The following is a 22,245-nucleotide window of genomic DNA, read 5'->3' as shown; positions in this document are numbered from 1 at the left end:
TCTACTTACCAACTCATAGGTAAAGTCCCTAGGATACATTCTCCTTGCGTAGGCGAGAGGTACCCCTCTGGTAGGGCTCCAGCTAGAGGTCAGAATTGCTGAGAAGGACTAATCCATTACAAAGCATATCCCTGAATGACTGAAGGACTTTCCCCATCTGAAGACATTTCATCAGTGGGCAAAACTCACCAAATGCTAGGCAGGAGGAGTGAAAGAGGAACAAATTTCAGAATTGCAACCACGCACACAAAAATCCTAAAACCTTCATTTCCAAAGAAAAGAGATCCTGATTAATAAAAAACTTTTCATCAGTAACATGAACCACTGGAAAACAATAGAGATAAGCTTTCCAAACATTTAGAGAAAATTATTTTGAATTTAAAATTTCATATCCAGGCAAAGCATAGTGGCTCATCCCCATAATCCCAGCACTTTAGAAGGTGTAGGCGGAAGGATACTTGAGACCAGGAGTTCAAGACCAGCCTGGGCAACATAGTGAGGCCCCATATCTACAAAAAAAATTTTAGAAATTAGCCAAGTGTGGTGGCACAAGCCTGTAGTTCCAGCTACTCAGGAGGCTGAGGCAGGAGGATCGCTTGAGCCCAGGAGGTTAAGGCTGCAATGAATCATGATCACACCATTGCACTCCAGCCTGGGCAACAGAGCAAGACCTTATCTCTAAAAAACGAGAAAATTACCTTTGGCCAGGCCAAGAAAATTACTTGTGGCTCATGCCTGTAATCCTATCACTTTAGGAAACTGAGGCTGGAGGATCCCTTGAGCCCAGGAGTTTGGGACCAGCCTGGGCAACATGGGGAAACCTCATCTCTACCAAAAATTTTTTAAAAATTAGCTGGGCATGGTGGTTCACACCCGTGGTCCCAGCTACTCAGGACACTGAGGTGTGAGAATTGCTTGAGCCAGGGAGGTCAAGGCTGCAGTAGGCCACGATCATGCCACTGTACTTCAGCCTGGGCAACACAGCGAGACCTTGTCTCTAAATCAATAAGTGAAATAAAATAAAATAAAATAAGATGAAATTTCACATCTACCTGAATAACTAAATAAAAAGCTGCAAGTATTTGGAGATATGCAAAAATTCAGTAAGTTCATAGCCATACGATCTGTATGAAAAGGTTATTCTAGGACATGCTTCAGTAAAACAAGCAAAAATGCAGTTAAAGGATGAAATGAGAGTGAAGAAAAAGTTGCTGTTGAATGAGATCTAGCAGAAATAAAGAAAATGAAAAAAATTAAAAACAAACTCACTCGGCCTTAGAATTTTGGAAATATTTTGTGAGGGCACATGGAATTCACATTCTTTTTCCAAGTGAGAGACAATGTTGCCTGATGGTTAGGACATGGGGTCTTGAGCCAGACTACGTGGAATTAACCACTATTCATAGTTTGATTTGTAAACTTTGCAATCTTTGTAGTAGGTTAACACACAGGCACGCCCATATGCAGACACACACACCAGCACATAATCATCTGTAAACCTGGGAGTCAACTTGCTGAAGCCAACTCCATTTTTACCCGAGTACCCCACAATTGCTGATACCAGTTTCTGATCTTCCCATACACATGAACATCTTTCCACGTCTCCACTTCTTCCATTATCCTTCATTAGGTGAAAGAAAGCCATTTCCTTACTCCTAGGCACACCTGAATGTTCTCTCCTATCCAAGACATTGTCACACAATGCCAGCTTCTCTCTCCCCTCCAGCCAATAAAACTAACGAAAGGGGATATGCTCTTTTAACCTCTTGGAGTTTTGTTTCTTTAAGGTAAAGATGTGATTTGTTAAAAAGGCTGTTGCGAGATGATTTCCAGAGCTTCCCTACTGTGTTTTTCCAGGTACAGAATGCTACAGAGAAAAAAAATTAAATACTGCATAAGTATATTATCGCATTAACTAGAGATTGGTGCTATTACTTGTGTTCTGAGTTATACCCTTTTCCCATGCCCATATCATATCCCTTTTCTTCCACTTTCCTTCCTGAATAATTCTGACTAGATTTCAAGCACCAGATCAAAGAAAGACCACAGAAGGCTAAAACCACATGCATTCTACTAGCAAACTCTACTCAGCAAGAGAGACCCTGCCCAGTAAGAACGTGAAATGAACACCTTCACTTACTTGGATGACTGCTGGACATTCCTTCTTTCTTTAGTCCAAATCCAGACATTTCATCAGGGAAGTGTGCGGCAAATAGACGGCACTCTCGAAAGTGAAAGTAAAGCTTGAAAAAATGCTTTTATGTTTGGTGCATTCCAAGAAGGGCAAAGGGAGAAAACAAAAGCAATCTCCGACAACCTCAGAGAGGCGTTTCAAACTGCCTCTGAAAAACATCTTGTTTTTATTTTATTTTAACCTTTTTTAAGCTGAGATCCTTGGATTTCATTGAAAGGGTCACAGATTTAGCAACAGCTAAAGTTGAAAGTGGGGACCTCACCATTTGATGTGGGCGGGTCTGGACCTCTGCAAGTTAATGAATAACAGCGAATCCCTCAATTTTCTGCTAGACTCATGCAAAGCTGTCAGAATTAAGTAGTGTACGGTCACAGGGACAGAAAAAAAAAATCCCTAATCAAAGCTGAAGTACTTTCACTTCTTTTGTCTGGCTTTCATCTCTTTGCAACACTGTAAAATAACACCGGCAGAAATTAACCTCTTGATCCAGGAAGAAACTGAGTTCCACAGCAGAGAAAGAGCCAATCACGGCAAAGCCGAGAGTCAGTCCCACTCCTGCTGATCCACTTTTCCACGGTCAGACGTGCTAGGGAACAAGTCGGTATGCCCAGAGAAGTTCAGATTAACTAAGCATTTCGTTCTTAATTTGCTTTAATGACTCCAACTAGTTAAGTGAATGTGCTTGTTAAGAAATGAACTCACCTTTTTTCATTACAGATGTACTATGATCTATTATAACTATATTGTTACATAGTGAAATATCACAATCGGAAGGAACTATAGACCACCTAATCTAACTCCCTTGTTTGAGAAATTAGGAAAACGAAACCTAGGGAGGTGAGTGATTTGCCAAGGACATGCCACAAGCCACCATATGCTTCAATCACACAAGTCATAAAACAACTGGACGGCTGGGACATGGCATCAGCTTGAACTCACTGTGGAACTGATGGCAAGAAACAAGCGTGCATCGCGGTGCAAAGTGCCCTCTCGTGGGGCTCATGGCTACATGTCTCTGATTTTCATTTGTGACATCTGTAACATAACACCATAAGCATACAGATGTCCTGAGTATGTGACTGTCCCTCACCTCTATCCATTGGGATGTCCAGGAAAACTTCACTGAGATTCAAAAGATTTCTTCTCTGTGAGCGCCGTGAAGGCAGGGTGAGTTTTATTCTTTATATTATGACTCCCCAGCTACCCTCTGAGGTAGACTGTTCCTTTGGCCTTCAATGAAAGAGACTCCTCAGAATTCAAACCCTTGTGTGGTTTTCTCCCATGCTGACTCTGGGCTTGGCCATTTGACTAGCTTTGGCCAACGGGATATTAGCAAGCATGCAACAAGGTCTCATTGCCAAACATGATTACCAAGGCTTGAGAAGCAAGCAAATAAATGATTGTTGTTGTTTTAAATTTAAAAAAAAATTAGAATGGTGTCGTATGCATTATTAGCGAAATAAAACGCGTCATCTCAACAATCCTTCATACCTATCACTTATGCCTTATGACTCCTTATACAGATTAAATTTCCCATGACGTTGGTTGACTAATGAATGGCTTTCAATAAATAAATTTTATTGATAGTCTCCTAATGCAGTAGTTTGGGCTTAATACCAGTTCATATTCAGATATTATTAGTCCTTAATTCTTGCTAGTTTCTAAATACAACACGGATTGTTTTCTCTCTACTGTACATTTCTTAACTGTGTGCATTAACTTACTTAGCTATGATGGTGGTTGGAGCCATAGTGAAAAAACCTCATTTTCCCCTTTTTAAAAGAATTAAGGCTGGGGGCAGTGGATCAAGCCTGTGATCCCAACACTTTGGGAGATTGCCTGAGCCTAGGAGTTCAAGACCAGCCTGAGCAACATGGTAAAACTCCACCTCTACAAAAATTACAAAAATTAGCTGGGCATATTGGTGCATGCCTGTAGTCTCAGCTACTTGGGAGGCTGAGGTGGGAGGGTCACTTGTGTCCAGGTAAATTCAAGTTTGCACTGAGTCACGAGTGTGCCACTGCACTCCAGCCTGGGTAACAGAGGGAGACCCTGTCTCAAAAAAAAGAGAGAGAGAGAATTTGAAAAAAAAAAAAGTATGCTCATAAATGTAAAATAACAAATTTAGTAAACACAGATATTTCATAGCATTACAGATCAGCCAATCTCAGAATAAAGGGAAGCTGTATATTCCCAGCAAAACTGAGAGCTACAGAATTCTAGAAGCCAAAGTCCCTTACATTTATTCACATTCTAAAAACTCTAAGTTCCCTCCTTCCATTTGAGGGGCCATTTTAATGAGAATTTGCTAAGATAATATACACAAAATTTCTGGAAGAATGACTTGACAAAACACAGCAAGTTACAGACTGGAGTGACAAGCCAGATATAACTAGCAACTTACCACTCACGCACTGAACTACACAGACACTGTTCTTCTCTGCCTGCTCCTAATAACAATTCTTAATAAAACAACAGTTTTTATTTTTTTAATTTTTTTTTTCCTGAGACAGAGTCTCGCTTTGCACCCAGGCTGGAGTGCAGTGACGTGATCTCGGCTCACTGCAACCTCCGCCTCCTGGGTTCAAGTAATTCTCCTGCCTCAGCCTCCCGAGTAGCTGGGATTACAGGCACGTGCCACGACACCCGGCTAATTTTTTGTATTTTTAGTAGAGACGGGGTTTCACCATGTTAGCCAGGATGGTCTTGATCTCCTTACCTCGTGATCCACCCACCTTGGCCTCCCAAAGTGCTATGATTACAGGCGTGAGCCACTGCGCCCGGCTAATTACAACCATTTTAACTATAGACAAAGACAGTGTATAGTCTGTAGGCTGTCTAGTCAATTCATTATAAGATTTATAAGGGAAAGTTTATCATTTTCATTATCATCATTATCAGCACCTACAATACTGAGGCTTCACGGAACGGTCTTTACAATCTCCCGAATGGATGAATTCAGACATGAGGATTGCGTCACCGCCGCTTCTAACCACAAATATAGAGAATTGAAATTGTGGGGCCAACAGAAGACTGTCCTCTCAATGCATGTATGTGAAAAGGCAGATTAGTACTGAACAATACAATAATTATATTTTGCCAGGCTCTGTGAGGGCCAAATATAGAGAGAACTAATTGCTCAGTAATACTTAACATTTGTGCCAGCAACGAATATCCAATTGTCAGTGAGCTGTTGGGTATTTGAGGCAATATCATGCATAGGTTTAATTTAGACGAGCTCTCAGAGTCTCAGAAGTAAACCTTTATTCATGGTGTTAAAGTACATTAAAATGGAGGCCAGGCCAGAAGAATCCATGAACATACCAAACCAGCAAGGACTCATAAGCGACCTCGACCTTGCTTGATCTGCAAACATAAGCGACATATGCAAACATGATAACTTGAGCACTGTGTCTTGTAAATGCCTATATTAAAGAAAAAACATAAGCGCAACCAATCAGAAGCAGCCAACAAACTTATAATTATATAACTAAGGACTTTCCAATGAGATAGACCAAATAAGGTAGCTGTATAACTGTAAACAGTCAAGCGCTATCTTTGCTCTCCTTCTGTCTCTGTCCTGAAAAAGCCTTCTCTTGTGTTCCCTCGGTGGAGCTCCTCAACCACTTCTGATTCATGAATCATTGCTGGTTCAGAAGCACTGTAAAATTGTGATGTACCTCAGTTTACTTTTTTATTTGTATAGATTTATGGGAGTGAAAGTGCCATTTTGCTCCATGCATAGACTGCATAGTGATGGAGCCAGAGACTTTAGGGTATTCATCAGCCAAATAACATACATCGTACCATTAGTATCAGTTTACTTTTTAACAATAGGAACAAGGAGATTGGACCAACCAATGTTCTCTGGGTTGGTAGGAAGCCAAAGTGAGGCTAGGCCTTTTCATCATTCAAACTTCTCATGGGTATGTAATGTGATGAATATATTATGAACTTGAAAAAATGGTTAAATTCCCTGAGAGCACCAGATAGACAGTCATTGTGAACTGCGCTCAACTGGTCCCTTCACAGTCACCATTCGGAAAGGACATGGTGCTGACCTGTATTGGCTGAAATCCTAGGAAGCATTTCTTTTCTTTTTGAATCCTTTCTCTAAAGTGAAGATATAGTTCCTCTTACCAGTGTCACTTGTATTTCTGCTCACTGAGCTTTGGCTAGTTTGAACTAGGCTCAACCAAAGACCCCAGCAACAACTTTAACAAGAGAGAAAATAACAAATGTCCCTCTCCCTACTCTCACTCACGTCTACTGAGCGGTATTGAATTTGAACTTCCCCTCTGAAAAAGAAACCAATGTTTGCCACACAGATCTTCTGGTTTAACCTAAACTTTTTTTTTTTTTTTTTTAGATGGAGTCTCACTCTGTCGCTCAGGCTGGAGTGCACTGGCGCAATCTTGGCTCACTGCAACCTCTGCCTCCCTGGTTCAAGCCATTCTCCTGCCTCAGCCTCCTAAGTAGCTGGGATTACAGGCGCCTGCCACCATGCCTGGCTAATTTTTGTATTTTTAGTAGAAACGGGGCTTCACCATGTTAGCCAAGGTTGTCTCGATCTCCTGACCTCGTGATCCGCTCGCCTTGGCCTCCCAAAGTGCTGGAATTACAGGCGTGAGCCACCACACCCAGCCTAACCTAAACTTTTATTTATTTATTTTATTGTATTTTTTGTTATTTTACAAGGTAGTTGAAAAGTGATACCTTTTTTTTTGAATTTCATGAGATAAGCACCATTTTATTCCTTCATTTTAAACCACTCTATCGAGGTATGATCGATATACAAAAAGCTGTACATATTTAATATATACAACTTGATGAGCTTGGAGACAAGTATACTTCTGTGAAACCATCACCACAGTCCATACCATAAGCCTGTCCATCAACCTCCAAAAGTTTCCCTTTATTCTCTTTATTTATTATTATTTTTGTGATAATAGCACAACATGAAATTACCCTTTTAGCAAATTTTTAAATATATAATACATCATTGTTAACTATAGGCACTAAACTGTACAGTAGATCTCTAGGGCTTACTCATATTGTATAGCCTGGACTTTGTACCCTTTGACTAATACCTCCCTGTTTACACCTCCTCCTAGTCCCTGGCAGCCACCATGTCACTCCCTCCTTCTATGAGTTTGACTATTCCAGATTCATCATATAAATGAAATAATGTAGCATCCTTCTGTCCTTCTGCATCTGGCTTATTTCACTCAGCATAACATTCTCTGAGTTTATCCATGTTGTCACAAATGGCAGAACTTCCTTTTGTAAGGTAGAATAATATTCCATTGTATGCGTATGCCATATTTTCTCTATCCATTCATCCATCAATGGGCATATAGTTTGCTTCCATGTTTTAGCTATTGTGAGGGCAATAGCATTGAAAAGAATAAAACACTTAAGAAAAAACTTAAAGAAGTGAAAGACTTGAACACTGAAAACTATAAAACATTGATGGAAGACATTAAAACAGACACAAGTAAATGTAAAGACATCCTGTGTTCATGGATTAGAAGAATTAATATTATTAAAATGCCCATACTACTCAAAGTGTCCTACACATTCAAACATAACCCCATCAAACTCTCAATGGCATTTTTATAGAAATATAAAAATTTCCTAAAATGTGTATGAAACCACAAAAGACCCCAAATAGCCAAAGCAATCTTGAGCAAGAACAAAGCTGAGGGCATAAAATGTCCTGATTTCAAAGTATATGACAAAGCTACAGTAATCAAGACAGTATGGTACTGGCTTAAAAACAGACTAATGGAACAGACTAGAGAGCCCATAAATAAACTCATGCATAGATGATCAAGTGTTCTTTGACAGGGCTGCCAAGAACACACAACAGAGGACAGAATAGTCTCTCCAGTAAATGGTGTTTGGAAAGCTCAGTATCCATATGCAAAAGAATAAAATTGAACCCTGTCTTACACCATACACAAAAAATCCACTCAAATTAGTTTAAATACCTAAACATAAGACATGAAACCATAAAACTCTTAGAAGAAACACAGAGGAAAAAGCTTCTTGACATTGGCCTTGGCCAGTGATTTTTTTTGGATATGACACCAAAAACCCAGGCAACACAAGCAAAAATAGAAAATTGGTAACTTCTTGATGTTTCTTATAAATCTATGAAATGAATTTAGGTGAATGGGGTCTTTCCTTTATTAACAGTGTTATGACATGGCTGTTCAATCCGTAGACCCTGAATTTGATATTTATTTATTAAAATCAAAAGTAAAATTTTAGACACAACTTATCATCCTCCATTTAAAATATCCTAATTAAATCCACTAGGCTTCTAATAAATGGAAACACAGATGTCTGACAAAACTTCTAAGTGATCACAGAAGGTAGTCTGACATATCAAAAGCAAGCCATAACTTACCATAATCAGATTGAATTGGTTATTAGTGAGAGTTTATGATCATGCAAATTGACTTCCATTTTATAATGCAAATTTTAAATCAACAGGAGAAATTAATGAAAGCCCAGAGTTGGAAGGGATGCTGTTGCTTTTGAACATGCCTCTTGCTTTTCACCTAAGAGTAACCTTTATCTGTATTGTGGGATGATCTTATAATAAGAATATGAAAGCTGGTCCCTAAAAAGTAGGAAGTAAAAGTGGAAAGAAGTGGGGAGAGGGAAGCCTTACTATCATAAATATTTGTTGATAAAATAGGTAAATCCAAAATTCAAAAAGAATCCTCTAATGTAGTTTACAGCATGTATAGAATGCCTAGTCTTATTCTTTATCTAGAAATAGGACTGTTTAAGAGGTGAGTGTACACTTTAAAGTCATAAAAAAAAAGTAACATTTCTTTTTCTTTAAATTACCTGTTTATGTCATTTACTTGATATTTATATTTTTATTATGGATTTTTAAGAGGTTTTGTGGACATTACCGAAATTAGCTTTGGTCTAAGTGTGTTGCTAATTTTGCATGATATATTGTTTGCTTTTGATTTTTCAAAGCGATAGTCTTAACTAGTCAAAACTTCCTCAAAGGATTGACGTCAGCAAAATGGCAGACTAGGAAGCTTCAATTCCTCATTTTCCCATGGAACCATCATAAAATGACCAGAAAATTGCTGAACAAATCTTAGAGTAGCTCTGGAAAACAAATGTCTACAACAACCACATAAATACCTAATGAAAAATTCACCTTAAAAATGTAGGAAATTGTATGGCATTTTTCATTACCCCTGCCCCACTCCGTCCTTGGCTCAGCATGGTCATGTTTTAGAGGAGGCAGCAGCCCAGCTTCTGGTTATCTCTTTTTGCCTCTCTGCAAAAGCTGAGAGAGGTGGCTGTTTATTCAAGTATTCAAGTGCCAACCAAAAATCATAGGGTACACAAAGAAGCAGTAAAACATGGTCCAATCAAAGGAAAATATAAATCTCCAGATAATATCCCTAGAAAGCATGTACATTGGACCTACTAGACAAAGACTTTAAAATAGCTGCCTTGAATATGCTCAAAGACCTAAAGAAAAACACAAAGAACCAAAGAAAATGAGGACAACAATGAACAGACAAAATAAGAATGTCAGCAGAGACCAGGGCAGTGGCCCACGCCTATAATCCCAGCACTTTGGGAGGCCAAGACAGGCTGATCACTTGAGGTCAGGACTTTGATACCAGCCTGGCCAAAATGGTGAAACCCTGTCTCTACTAAAGATACAAAAATTAGCTGGGCGTGGTGGCACACACCTGTAATCCCAGCTACTTGGGAGGCTGAGACAGGAGAATCACTGGAATCTGGGAGGCAGAGGTTGCAGCAAGCCGAGATCGCACCACTGCACTCCAGCCTGGGTGACAGAGCAAAACTCTGTCTCAAGAACAACAACAACAAAAAAGTCAGCAGAGAAGTTGAAATTATATATATATATATTATATTACATTATATATTTTATATATAATATATATTATTAAATATATATTATATTATATTAAATATATATTTATATTATATATTATATATAAATTATTATATATAATATATTTCAAGACAGCTATTTTAAAGTCTTTGTCTAGTAGGTCCAATGTACATGCTTTCTAGGGATATTATCTGGAGATTTATATTTTCCTTTGATTGGACCATGTTTTACTGCTTCTTTGTGTACCCTATGATTTTTGGTTGGCACTTGAATACTTGAATAATATATATATATTATATATATATAAAATATGAAGCTGAAAAATACAACTGAATTGAAAAATTTACTAGAGGGATTTCAACTGCAGATTTCAGAAAGCAGAAGAAAGAATCAGTAAATTTAAAGGCAAGACAACTAAAATTATTGAGTCTGAGGAGCAAAACAGGAAACAACAAAAAAAAGAATAAACAAAAGGGCATAGAGCCTCATGGCCTTATGAAACACGGCAAGCAGGCCAGTATATGCAGTATGGGAGTTTTGGAAAAAGAAGAGATACAGAAAGGGGCAAGGAGGTTATGTGAAGAAATATGGTCCCAAATTTCACAAATGTGATGAAATACATGAGTCTAAAAATCCAAGAAGCTCAATGAACTTTAGGTAAGATGAACCTAAAGAGACTCACACTGAGACACATTATAAGCAAAATAAAAGTCTAAGACACACATAATCTTGAAAGCAGCAAGAGAGAAGTTATTTATGATATACAAAGTTCCTCAGTAAAATTATTGGTGGATTTGTTAGTAAAAACCTTTGAGGCCAGAATGTAGTGAGGTGATATATTTAAAGTGCTGAAAGAGAGAAAAAAATCTGTCAATCAAGAATTCTGTATCTGGCAAAACTGTCTTTCAAAAATGAAGGAGAAATTAAGACATTTCCAGATAAAGAAAAGTGGAGGGAGTTCATTACCACTAGATCTGCCCTACAAGACATGCTAAAGACTAGGAATCCTTTAGATTAAAATAAAATGATTCTAGACAGTAATTCAAAGCCATATAAAGACATAAAGATCTCTAGTAAGCCTAGGCACATGGTAAAAAAAAAAAAGTTGTATTATAATTTTGGTTTGTAACTTTCCTTTTTTCTTTTCTGGAGAATTTAAAAAACAAATGCATAAAAATAATTATAAATCTATGTTAGTTGAGTGCTTGATGTATAAAGACGTAATCTGGACATAAATAGCATAAAGTCACAAGAGGTGGAGATATTTAAATGTTCGTTTGTGTGCAATTAAAGTTAAATTGGTATCAATTCAAATTAAATTGGTATAACTTTAAAATGTTGTATGAAATTCCCATGATAACCACAAAGAAATTGCTGATAATATATCTAACCAGATAATTCTAAGCAGAAATGAAAAAGAGGCATTAAAACTGATTTTATTTTTTAAAAATGTATTATAAGAGTACTGTGAAAAACTATATGCCAACAAATTGGATAATATAGGTGAAATGGCCAAATCCTCAAAAACACACAACCTACCAAGACTGAAACATGAAGCCTAGAAAATCTGAATAGACCTATAACTAGTAAGGAGTTTGAATCAGTAACCAAAACATTCCAAACAACAGGATCTCTGAACTAGATGGCTTACTGATTAATTCTACCACACGTTTAAAAAATTAACACCAACCTTTCTCAAACTTTTCCAAAAAATGGGAGACAAAGGAACACTTCTAACTTATTTGATGAGGCCAGCATCACCCTACTACCAAAGCCAAAGTCACTACAAGAAAAGAAAATTATAGGCCAGTATCCCTTATAAATACTGATATATCTTTAACAAAATGCTAGCAGCATATTTAACAGATTATACATCATGACCAAGTGGGATTTATTCCTGGAATGCCTTAATGGTTCAACATACAAAGGTTAATAGAGGTAATATTCCACATTAACAGAATGAAAAAGAAAACCACATGATTGGCCTAGCACGGTGGCTCATGCCTGTAATCCCAGCACTTTGAGAGTCTGACTTGGGTGGATCGCTTGAGGTCAGGTGTTTGAGACCAGCCTGGCCAACATGGTGAAAGCCTGCTTCTACTAAAAATACAAAAATTAGCCTGGTGTGGTGGTGGGTGCCTGTAGTCCCAGCTACTTGGGAGGCTGAGGCAGGAGAATCGCTTGAACCCAGGAGGTGGAGGTTGCAGTGAGCTGAGATTCTGCCACTGCACTCCAGCCTGGGCAACAGAGCAAGACTCTGCCTCAAAAAAATACTACTACTACTACTAATAAATAAAAACAAAAACACATGATCATCTCATTTGATGCAGAAAAAGCATTTGCTCCTGTTAAAAACCTTTTCATGATACAAATACTCAACTCTTTTATATGATTTAAAGATTGTTTTGATGACAGGGCGAAATACAACGACTCCCAGATAGGTGAAAAGCAGAATTATTTGTTACTTACAGTTCCAAACACAGAAGCCTGCCAGGCAGGGCCACGCAGGGGATTGAGCCTAGACCAGGGTAACAGCAATCTGGAGATGTGGGAAGCAGTGTGCACACAGCAAGCTGGGAGGAGCTGGCTAGATTCTGTGGGTTTCCTGTGGGTTGGCTATTTGAATACTTTCAGAAGGCTCTGGGGGATAGGGGCTGTCCCTCGTGCTATGGTAACTGGCCCTAAGGTGATTCAGGTGGCTGTGTAGTGGCCTGCAGCCTGAGAGCCCTATAAGGGAAGTGGTTCAGTTGTGGACTTAATCACCTCCTCAATGAGAGGAGCTGACCAGCCTCTGACCAGCTTCTCACAACTGGGTCAGGACAGATTTTTAAAAAGCTGTATTACAGTTGACTCCTTGATGCCTTGATCTCAGTTTTAAGCCTAGTTGTTTTTTTTTTTTTTTTTTTGGGTGCGTGTGTTGGGGGAGGTACTTGAGTAGCCCAAATAGTAGAGGAGGTTTCCAGAGAGCAGGCATAAGTTGTCTTAAACAGCATAGAAAACAATTTATTATGAGAGTCAAAAAGAGAAAAACAAGGAAAACTATAAGGAGTCCCTGAAGGCTGGCTCATAACCAAGTTCCCTATTCATAATTGTCAAGAACGCAGACCTGAAATCCCCAGGGTCTCTAACAATATCTTGGTGGAGTTGTAACATATGTTCAAAGTATGAGTTATATTTTTATGACCGTAATACCTTGGCGTATTTCTTGGGTCAAGATGGCAGGTCTAGCAGTTATGTTGGGGGAAAATATGAATTAATCACTTAGTAAGAGACATGTAAAGACTAATGGCATTTGTAACCAAAGGAAAGGAGTAGCTGTGGTGGTCACAGTCAAACACGCAGGGCAGGAGGTTGTGGTGGATGGTGGGAGGTGAATGTCTGGAGGTGGATGGTGGGAGGTGGATATCTGGGTGTGGATGGCCGGAGGTGGGTGGCTGGAGGTGGATGACTGGAGGTCGATGGCTGAAGGTGGATGGCGGGAGGTGGATAGCTTGGGGTGGATGGCAGAAGGAGACGGACAGGGGGAGGTTCTCTCCTCTGTGGGTCAGTGAGTGAACTGATACTGATACGAGGAAGGTGCCTCCTGGGGGAAGCAAACATTTTCATTAATATTTAGAACAGCACAAATAGTGGTGACTATGGTATGATTTGCCTTTAGACATGGGAGTGTACAGGTGTATGTTTTGGCAGAGAGCAAGGTGCATACCAGGATGAAGGACTAGGCAAGTGGCAAGCTCAGGAAGTGTAATAGATTCTCTAATATCAAAGGAAGAAAAGCAATAAATAGCCTGTGTCCAATCTGTCAGTGTCTTAAGAAAGGCAGCCTGCGGGCATTACTGGGGCGGTAGCTTCAGCACTGGGTTGCGCTTGTCTTCGACATGGGGAGCAGTATCCTCCTTAGGGTCAAGCTAGGATGGTGTCCCATTTGTGGAACTGGGCCGTCCTTCCCAAGTGGATGCCAATTTGGGTTAACGTGAGTCATGTTTTTGTGACCCTGTGGTATTGTAACAAGGCTGAGCTGCTCGTAGAATTTGAGGGCATTGTTGGGCCTGGGAGCTTGGCTTGTTAAAAAAAAAAAAAATCCCAAAGCAACAATAATAACAATAATAAAACGAAATAAGTGTTGGTAAGGATGTGGATCTACTGGAACCCTGTGTGTTGCTGATAGGAATGTAAAATGGAGAAGGCACTGTGAAAAACATTATGTTGGGTCCTCAGAAAAATTAAACATAGAATTAGTATATAATCCTACAATTCTACTTCTAGGAGTATACCCATGAGAATCAAAAGCAGAGACTTGAACAGGTACGTGCACACCAATGTTCATAGCAGCAAAACTGCCAATACAAAAAGGGGGAAACATGGCCATCGATGGGTAGATGCAGAAGCACAATGTGGTATATATCTATGGTGGAATATTATTCAGCCTTAAAAGGGAATACAATTCTGATATTTCATTCACTATAACATGGATGAAACTTGAAAACATTATGCTGAATGCAATAAGCCACACTCAAAAAGAGAGATATATGATTCCATTTGATTAGAATAGTCAAATTTATAGAGACAAAAAGTAGAATAATGGTTGCTAGGGGCTAGGAAGCAGAGGGTAGCAGGGAGTTACTGTTTATTGGGCACAGAGTTCAGTTTAGGGTAAGAAAATAGTTCTGAATATATGGAGCGTTGCACCATCTGGAGACTGATGGTGCCACAATACGAATGCAACTAATGCCACTGAATTGTGCACTGAAAAATGGTTAAAAGGGGCTGGGCGCGGTGACTCACGCCTGTAATCCCAGCACTTTGGGAGGCCAAGGCGGGTGGATCACGAGGTCAGGAGATCGAGACCATCCTGGCTAACACAGTGAAACCCCGTCTCTACTAAAAATACAAAAAATTAGCCGGGCGTGGTGGCGGGCGTCTGTAGTCCCAGCTACTCGGGAGGCTGAGGCAGGAGAATGGCGTGAACCCGGGAGGCGGAGCTTGCAGTGAGCCCAGTTTGCACCACTGCACTCCAACCTGGGCGGCAGAGTGAGACTCTGTCTCCAAAAGAAAAAGAAAAAGAAAGCCAGACAGGCAGTACCTCTGAGTACAAACAAATGTACAAGAGCCGTCAGCATGTCCAGAGCTGCATTCCATGAGGAACGTAGTGTTTCCCAAGGAGTATCCATAGGCACAGGCTGGGAAACAGCACCTGACTTTGTAAAATCCCCATCTGGTGGCACTCAGACACCGTGACAGCCAGGTGGCTGCACGTCCCAGGACGTACCACCAACACATTCAAAAGGGAGATTGGCCAAAGAGATACCATTGACATGGACTTCGTATCAAGGTTTTAAGAGACTTAAAAAATGTATGTTTTTAAAAATAAGCGTATGCTTTTAATGTTATGATACTTATTGTTGGATTTTCATAGAAAATGTTACACAGATTACCAAATTTCATTCCTAATGTATGTTACTCCACCGAATAGTTCTTGAGAATAGCTGCTTTCATATATTCTCAAGGAGAGCTAAACTTTGACAGTTTGACAAATGGAAAAGAATATCTTACTGTTTGTTGATTTTGAATCATTGCAGCTGAATATTTTTGTATTTTTAATTTTTATTATATATTATAACTTTAATTTTTAATGTTATTTTTGTTCATTTGCATTTTTTTAAAATTTTTTTTGAGACGGAGTCTCACTCTGTCGCCCAGGCTGGAGCGCAGTGAGGCGAACTGGGCTCACTGCAAGTTCTGCCTCCCAGGCTCACGCCATTCTCCTGCCTCAGCCTCCCGAGTAGCTGGGGCTACAGGCACCCGCTACCATGCCCGGCTAATTTTTTTGTATTTTTACTAGAGACGGAGTTTCACCACATTAGCCAGGATGGTCTCGATCTCCTGACCTCATGATCCGCCCGCCTCGGCCTCCCGAAGTGCAGGATTATAGGAATGAGCCACCGCGCCCGGCCTCGTTTGTATTTTCTTTTCACCAAAGTGCCTGCTTCTGTCTTTTTGTCTTTTGTCTTGTTTTTCTATTTTTATGTATATATTTTTTATTCATAAGAAGTTTTGAATATTAAAAAAATTAGTATTTTGTCATACAGGCTACTGTTTTTGTCTGATTTGTTGTTTTTTTTTTTGTTTTTGAGACAGAATGTCACTCTGTCACCCAAGCTTTATTTATTTATTTATTTTTTTGAGATAGGCTCTTGCTCTAGCACCCAGACTGGTGTGCAATTGTGTGACCTCGTCTCACTGCAGCCTTGACCTCTCAGGCTGAAGAGATTCTCCCACCTCAGCCTCCTGAGTAGCCGGGACTACAAGCAGGTGCCACTGGCCTAATTTTTGTTTATTTTTGTTGTTGTTTTGTTTTGTTGATTTCACAATGTTGCCCAGGCTGGTCTCAAACTCCTGGGCTCAAGTGATCCACCTGCCTCAGACTCCCAAAGTGCTGGGATAACAGGCATGAACAACTGTGCCTGGCCAGGTTTGTTGAGTTTTGTATCAGAAAACACACATTTATCAGTTACGTTTTCCACCTTATTTGAGTGTGGTTTTTGGTACCCCAAAACAATTTCAATAGAAACATCAAAGATCACTAATCATAGATCACCATAACAGATGTAATAATAATACAACATAAAATATAGTAAATACTGTGACATATAACAGATTTAATAAACAGTAATATATAATAATGAAATAATAAAAAGTTTGAAATATAATGAGAATTAACAAAATGTGATACAGAGATATGAAGTCAGCATGTGCGGTTAAAAAAAAATGATGCTGACAGATTTGCTTGACACAGAATTGCCACAAACCTTCAATCTGTAAAAAGTGCAATATCTGCGAAGCACAATAAAATGAAGCACAATAAAACAAACTGTGCCTGCATTAGTATTGTTATTTTAAGACTGCGTCTACTGCGAAGAATGTGGGGTAAAGCAAATAAATAATTAGTGGATATTCCAATTCTGTCATCCCTTGTATCCTTGTAAACCAGCATCTTCCTGTGGAAGAAAATATAGATTTAATATGGAAGCATTAAGTAAAACTATGTAGTTCTGAATTTGGATCAGAAGTACTAGTGTAGGCTGGGTGCGGTGGCTCAAGCCTGTAATCCCAGCACATTGGGAGGCCAAGGCAGGCAGATCACAAAGTCAAGAGATTGAGACTATCCTGGCCAACATGGTGAAACCCCGTCTCTACTAAAAATACAAAAATTAGCTGGGCGTGGTGGCAGATGCCTGTAACCCCAGCTACTCAGGAGGCTGAGGCAGGAGAATCGCTTGAACCCGGGAGGCGGAGGTTGCAGTGAGCCCAGATCACGCCACTGCACTCCCTGGTGACAGAGTGAGACCCAACCCAAAAAAAAAAAAAAAAAAGAAAGAAAAAGAAAAGAAATACTAGTATAGGCTGGGTGCGGTGGCTCACACCTGTAATCGCAGGACTTTGGGAGGCCGAGGCGAGTGGATTACCTGGAATCAGGAGTTTGAGACCAGCCTGGCCAACATGGTGAAACCCTGTCTCTACTAAAATACAAAAATTAGCCGGTCCTGGCAGGTGCCTGTAATCCCAGCTACTCTGGGAAGCTAAGGCAGGAGAATCGCTTGAACCTGGGAGGTGGAGGTTGCAATGAGCCAAGATCCCACCACTGTACTCCAGCCTGGGTGACTAGAGAGCGAGACTCCGCCTGGAAAAAAAAAAAAAAATACTAGTATAAACTCTGTCTAGAGACAGAAGGAATGAGTATTCTTAGTCCCAGATTGTGATTTTTATATACTATTTCCCAGCAGAAGAAACCAGGCTTCTAAGAGAAATGGATAATTTCAGGTCTGGGGCAGGAAGTGTACAAAATGAGCCTGCGACATTTTATTATCATTCTTATATCAAGGAAGATATCAAAGATTGCTAGGATAGTGAAATTTACATAAAAACTCTTTTTTCCTTGCAATATTTTAGCCACTAGTTTTTGTTTTAAAGAACTGCTTTGTTTGTAGTGAAATGTAGCTAAATGAATGAATTCTGGGAAGTGCATCCATTTCCAACAGGTATAAAAAAGCCCCTGGTTGATACGCGTGTGCTCGTCCATGCTTCCAGCATCTCAGCTCTCCTGACACTCCCTCAACTAGTGCAGACCAATTAGCAGCTACCGAGTTGAAATGGCCTCTTTTCCCCAATCCTTATTCTCTTTCAAGATACAGATGACAGGTTTTCTTCACACCTTATGCAGTACTGGAAAACAATATTCTAAAGTGAGCTTTGTGGTCTCAGAATGATTCCCAACAGTCATTAGAAAGCTGTATATTTGCATTACTGGTCATAAGCTAAAATTGTTCATTCCACACGTGTTTTTTGGTTTTTTTTTTTTTTTGAGATGGAGTTTTACTTCTGTTGCCCGGGCTGGAGAGCAGTGGTGTGATGTTGGCTCACTGCAACTTCCGCCTCCCGGGTTCAAGCAATTCTCCTGCCTCAGCCTCCCGAGTAGCTGGGATAACAGGCATGCGCCACCACACCCAGTTAATTTTGTATTTTTTGTAGAGATGGGGTTTCTCCATGTTGGTCAGGCTGATCTCGAGCTCCTGACCTCAGGTGATCCACGTGCCTCGGCTTCCCAAAGTGCTGGAATTACAGTCATGAGCCACCGTGCCTGGCCTCCACGCACATTTTTAATGTAACTACTGTTTTGGCATAGTTTCATTGGAAATATATTGTGAGCCTTAAAAAACTAATGTATAACTTAACTTTGGTCATACAATTCACTTGCCCATATTTGGGGACATCGGTTGTTTCAAATTCTACGACAAGACTTACAGCTGGGATCATTTACAACTGACAAGTAAGCTCTGATAATTATGATCTGTTAATATTTTCAAAATAAAAGTTATGGGTTGAAAGGGAAAATAAGTGTAATCACTGCCTGCAAATGTATTTGAATAGACTGCTGGAATATTCCTCAGACACTGTGGAGAGCAATTTGCAGACACACCTCGTCATCTTCTGCCGCTCTGGGAAGCAGGCTGCAGGGAAGACAGGAAGAGGAGGAGAGGACACCCAGTGGGTGGGACTTTCCTGATACTGCATTCCCACCTCCTCCACCACCCCGGGGGTCTGGTTTCTCCAGAATCTGTTGGCTAATGGACTGATAACTCCCAAAACACCAGCGTGTAATAGAGAGCACTCCTCCTGGGCCGCACTGTCTTTTGGTTGCAGAAAGTGAGGAATACGTTTGCACTGATAATACATTATTATTGCGATCATATACAGACCTAGGTAATTAAGTCAGTGGTGACAATGCTGTTGTCTCTGTTTGTATGGAAAGCCTCAGGCCAATGAGGCCAAGACAGGATTGAAGGGGTGACCTGCCCCTCCACACCTGTGGGTGTTTCTTGTTGGGTGGGACGAGAGACTGAGAAAAGAAAGAGACACAAAGTATAGAGAAAGAAAAATGGGTCCAGGGGACCGGTGCTCAGCATACGGTGGACCTGCGCTGGCACCAGTCTCTGAGTTCCCTCAGTATTTATTGATCATTATCTCTACCATCTCAGAGAGGGGGATGTGGCAGGACAATAGGGTAATAGTGGGGAGAGGGTCAGCAGGAAAACATGTGAACAAACGTCTCTGTGTCATAAACAAGGCTAAGAAAAAGGTGCTGTGCTTTGATGTGCACATACATAAACATCTCAATGCATTAAAGAGCAGCATTGCCACCAGCATGTCTCACCTCCAGCCCTAAGGCGGTTTTCTCCTATCTCAGTAGATGGAATATACAATGGGTTTTACACCGAGACATTCCATTACCCAGGGAAGAGCAGGAGACAGATGCCTTCCTCTTATCTCAACTGCAAAGAGGCCCTCCTCTTTTACTCATCCTCCTCAGCACAGACCCTTTACGGGTGTCTGTTTTACGGGTGTCGGGCTGGGGGACAGTCAGATCTTTCCCTTCCCACGAGGCCATATTTCAGACTATCAGATGGGGAGAAACCTTAGACAATACCTGGCTTTCCTAGGTAGAGGTCCCTGCGGCCTTCCACAGTGTATTGTGTCCCTGGGTACTTGAGATTAGGGAGTGGTGATGACTTTTAACAAGCATGCTGCCTTCAAGCATTTGTTTAACAAAGCACATCCTGCATAGCCCTAAATCCATTAAACCTTGAGTCGACATAGCACATGTTTCTGCGAGCACAGGGTTGGGGGTAGGGTTACAGATTAACAGCATCTCAAGGCAAAAGAATTTTTCTTAGTACAGAACAAAATGGAGTCTCTTATGTCTACTTCTTAATACATAGACACAGTAACAGTTGATCTCTCTTTTCCCCATGCAGGATGATGGGAGCAGTCCAGAAGACAGATGACATATTGTCCCTTATTTCCACGTAGTAGGAGCTAAGAGTGGTAGGGAAGGAGCTGTTCTTAGCCTCTGTCTCCTAAAGGAAGAGTGGACTTTTCAATACTTTTGACTTTTTTTTTTTTTTTTTTTGAGCTGGAGTCTCGCTCTGTCGCCCGGGCTGGAGTGCAGTGGCGTGATCTTGGCTCACTGCAACCTCTGCCTCCCAGGTTCAAGCGATTCTCCTGCCTCAGCCTCTCCAGTAGCTGGGACTACAGGTACACGACACCACACCTGGCTAATTTTTGTATCTTTAGTAGAGACAGGGTTTCACTATATTGGCCAGGCTGGTCTTGAACTCCCCACGTCGTGATTGTCAGGCCTCTGAGCCCAAGCTAAGCCATTATATCCCTTGTGACCTGCATGTACACATCCAGATGGCCAGTTCCTGCCTTAACTGTTGACATTCCACCACAAAAGAAGTGAAAATGGCCTGTTCCTGCCTTAACTGATGACATTACCTTGGGAAATTCCTTCTCCTGGCTCATCCTGGCTCAAAAGCTCCCCTACTGAGCATCTTGTGGCCCCCACTCTGCCCACCAGAGAACAACCTCCCTTTTTCCTTTACCTACCCAAATCCTATAAAACGGCCCCACCCCTATCTCCCTTTGCTGACTCTCTTTTCGGACTCAGCCCGCCTGCACCCAGGTGAAATAAACAGCCATGTTGCTCACACAAAGCCTGTTTGGTGGTCTCTTCACAGGGACGCGCATGATATTTGGTGCCGTGACTCGGATCGGGGGACCTCCCTTGGGAGATCAATCCCCTGTCCTCCTGCTCTTTGCTCCGTGAGAAAGATCCACCTACGACCTCTGGTCCTCAGACCAACCAGCCCAAGGAACATCTCACCAATTTTAAATCCGGTAAGCGGCCTCTTTTTACTCTTCTCCAACCTCCCTCACTATCCCTCAACCTCTTTCTCCTTTCAATCTTGGCGCCACACTTCAATCTCTCCCTTCTCTTAATTTCAATTCCTTTTATTTACTGGTGGAGACAAAGGAGACACGTTTTATCCGTGGACTCAAAACTCCGGCACCAGTCACGGACTGGGAAGGCAGCCTTCCCTTGGTGTTTAATCATTGCGGGGACGCCTCTCTGATTATTCACCCACATTCCATTGGTGTCTGATTTCTACAGGACGCCTGCCTTGGTCATTCACCCACATTCCCTTGGTGGTAAGTCAGTTGCGGGGGCGCCTGCTTTGGCTGCTCATCCACATTGCAACCCAGGGCTGCTCCCCACTCCCTTCTCCATGTCTCTACCCTTCTCTTTAAACTTGCCACCTTCACTATAGGCAACCTTCCACCCTCCATTCCTCCTTCTCCCTTAGCCTGTGTTCTCAAGAACTTAAAACCTCTTCAACTCACAACCAACCTTAAACCTAAACACCTTATTTTCTTCTACAATGCCACTTGACCCCAATATAAACTCAACAGTAGTTCCAAATAGCCGAAAAATGGCATTTTCAATTTTTCTATCCTACTAGATCTAGGTAATTCTTGTCGTAAAATGGGCAAACAGTCTGAGGTGCCTGACATCCAGGCATTCTTTTACACATCGGTCCCTCCCCAGTCTCTGTTCCCAATGAAACTCGTCCCAAATCTTCCTTCCCTCTCACCTGTCCCCTCAGTCCCAACCCCAAGCGTTGCTGAGTCTTTCTAACCTTCCTTTTCTACAGACCCATCTGACCTGTCCCGTCCTCGCCAGGCCGAGCTAGGTCCCAATTCTTCCTAGTATGTTCTCACCAACTCATTAAAAGTAGGGTCCTAA

At 41.0% G+C, this 22,245-nt stretch overlaps 1 protein-coding gene across 6 annotated transcripts in view; it reads right to left on the bottom strand.

Moving 5' to 3' along the window:
* TLR3 (toll like receptor 3) overlaps positions 1–22,245 on the bottom strand; it is a 78,879-nt gene that overhangs the window by 14,465 nt on the left and 42,169 nt on the right. Inside the window, exon 1 of one of the 6 annotated variants that reach the window (XM_058436987.1) lies at positions 10–126. The exons of the other annotated variants lie outside the window; for them this stretch is intronic. Within the exon in view, the coding sequence (XP_058292970.1) occupies positions 10–17 (8 nt within the window). The 5' untranslated portion in view covers positions 18–126. Of the gene's footprint in view, positions 1–9; positions 127–22,245 lie in introns of those variants that run through there. 6 annotated transcript variants of the gene reach the window in all.

This window comes from Hylobates moloch, unplaced genomic scaffold, assembly GCF_009828535.3.
Source record: "Hylobates moloch isolate HMO894 unplaced genomic scaffold, HMol_V3 SCAFFOLD_3, whole genome shotgun sequence".
In the NCBI taxonomy this organism is placed as follows: domain Eukaryota; kingdom Metazoa; phylum Chordata; class Mammalia; order Primates; family Hylobatidae; genus Hylobates; species Hylobates moloch.
This window is presented reverse-complemented; position numbering and strand designations above follow the sequence as displayed.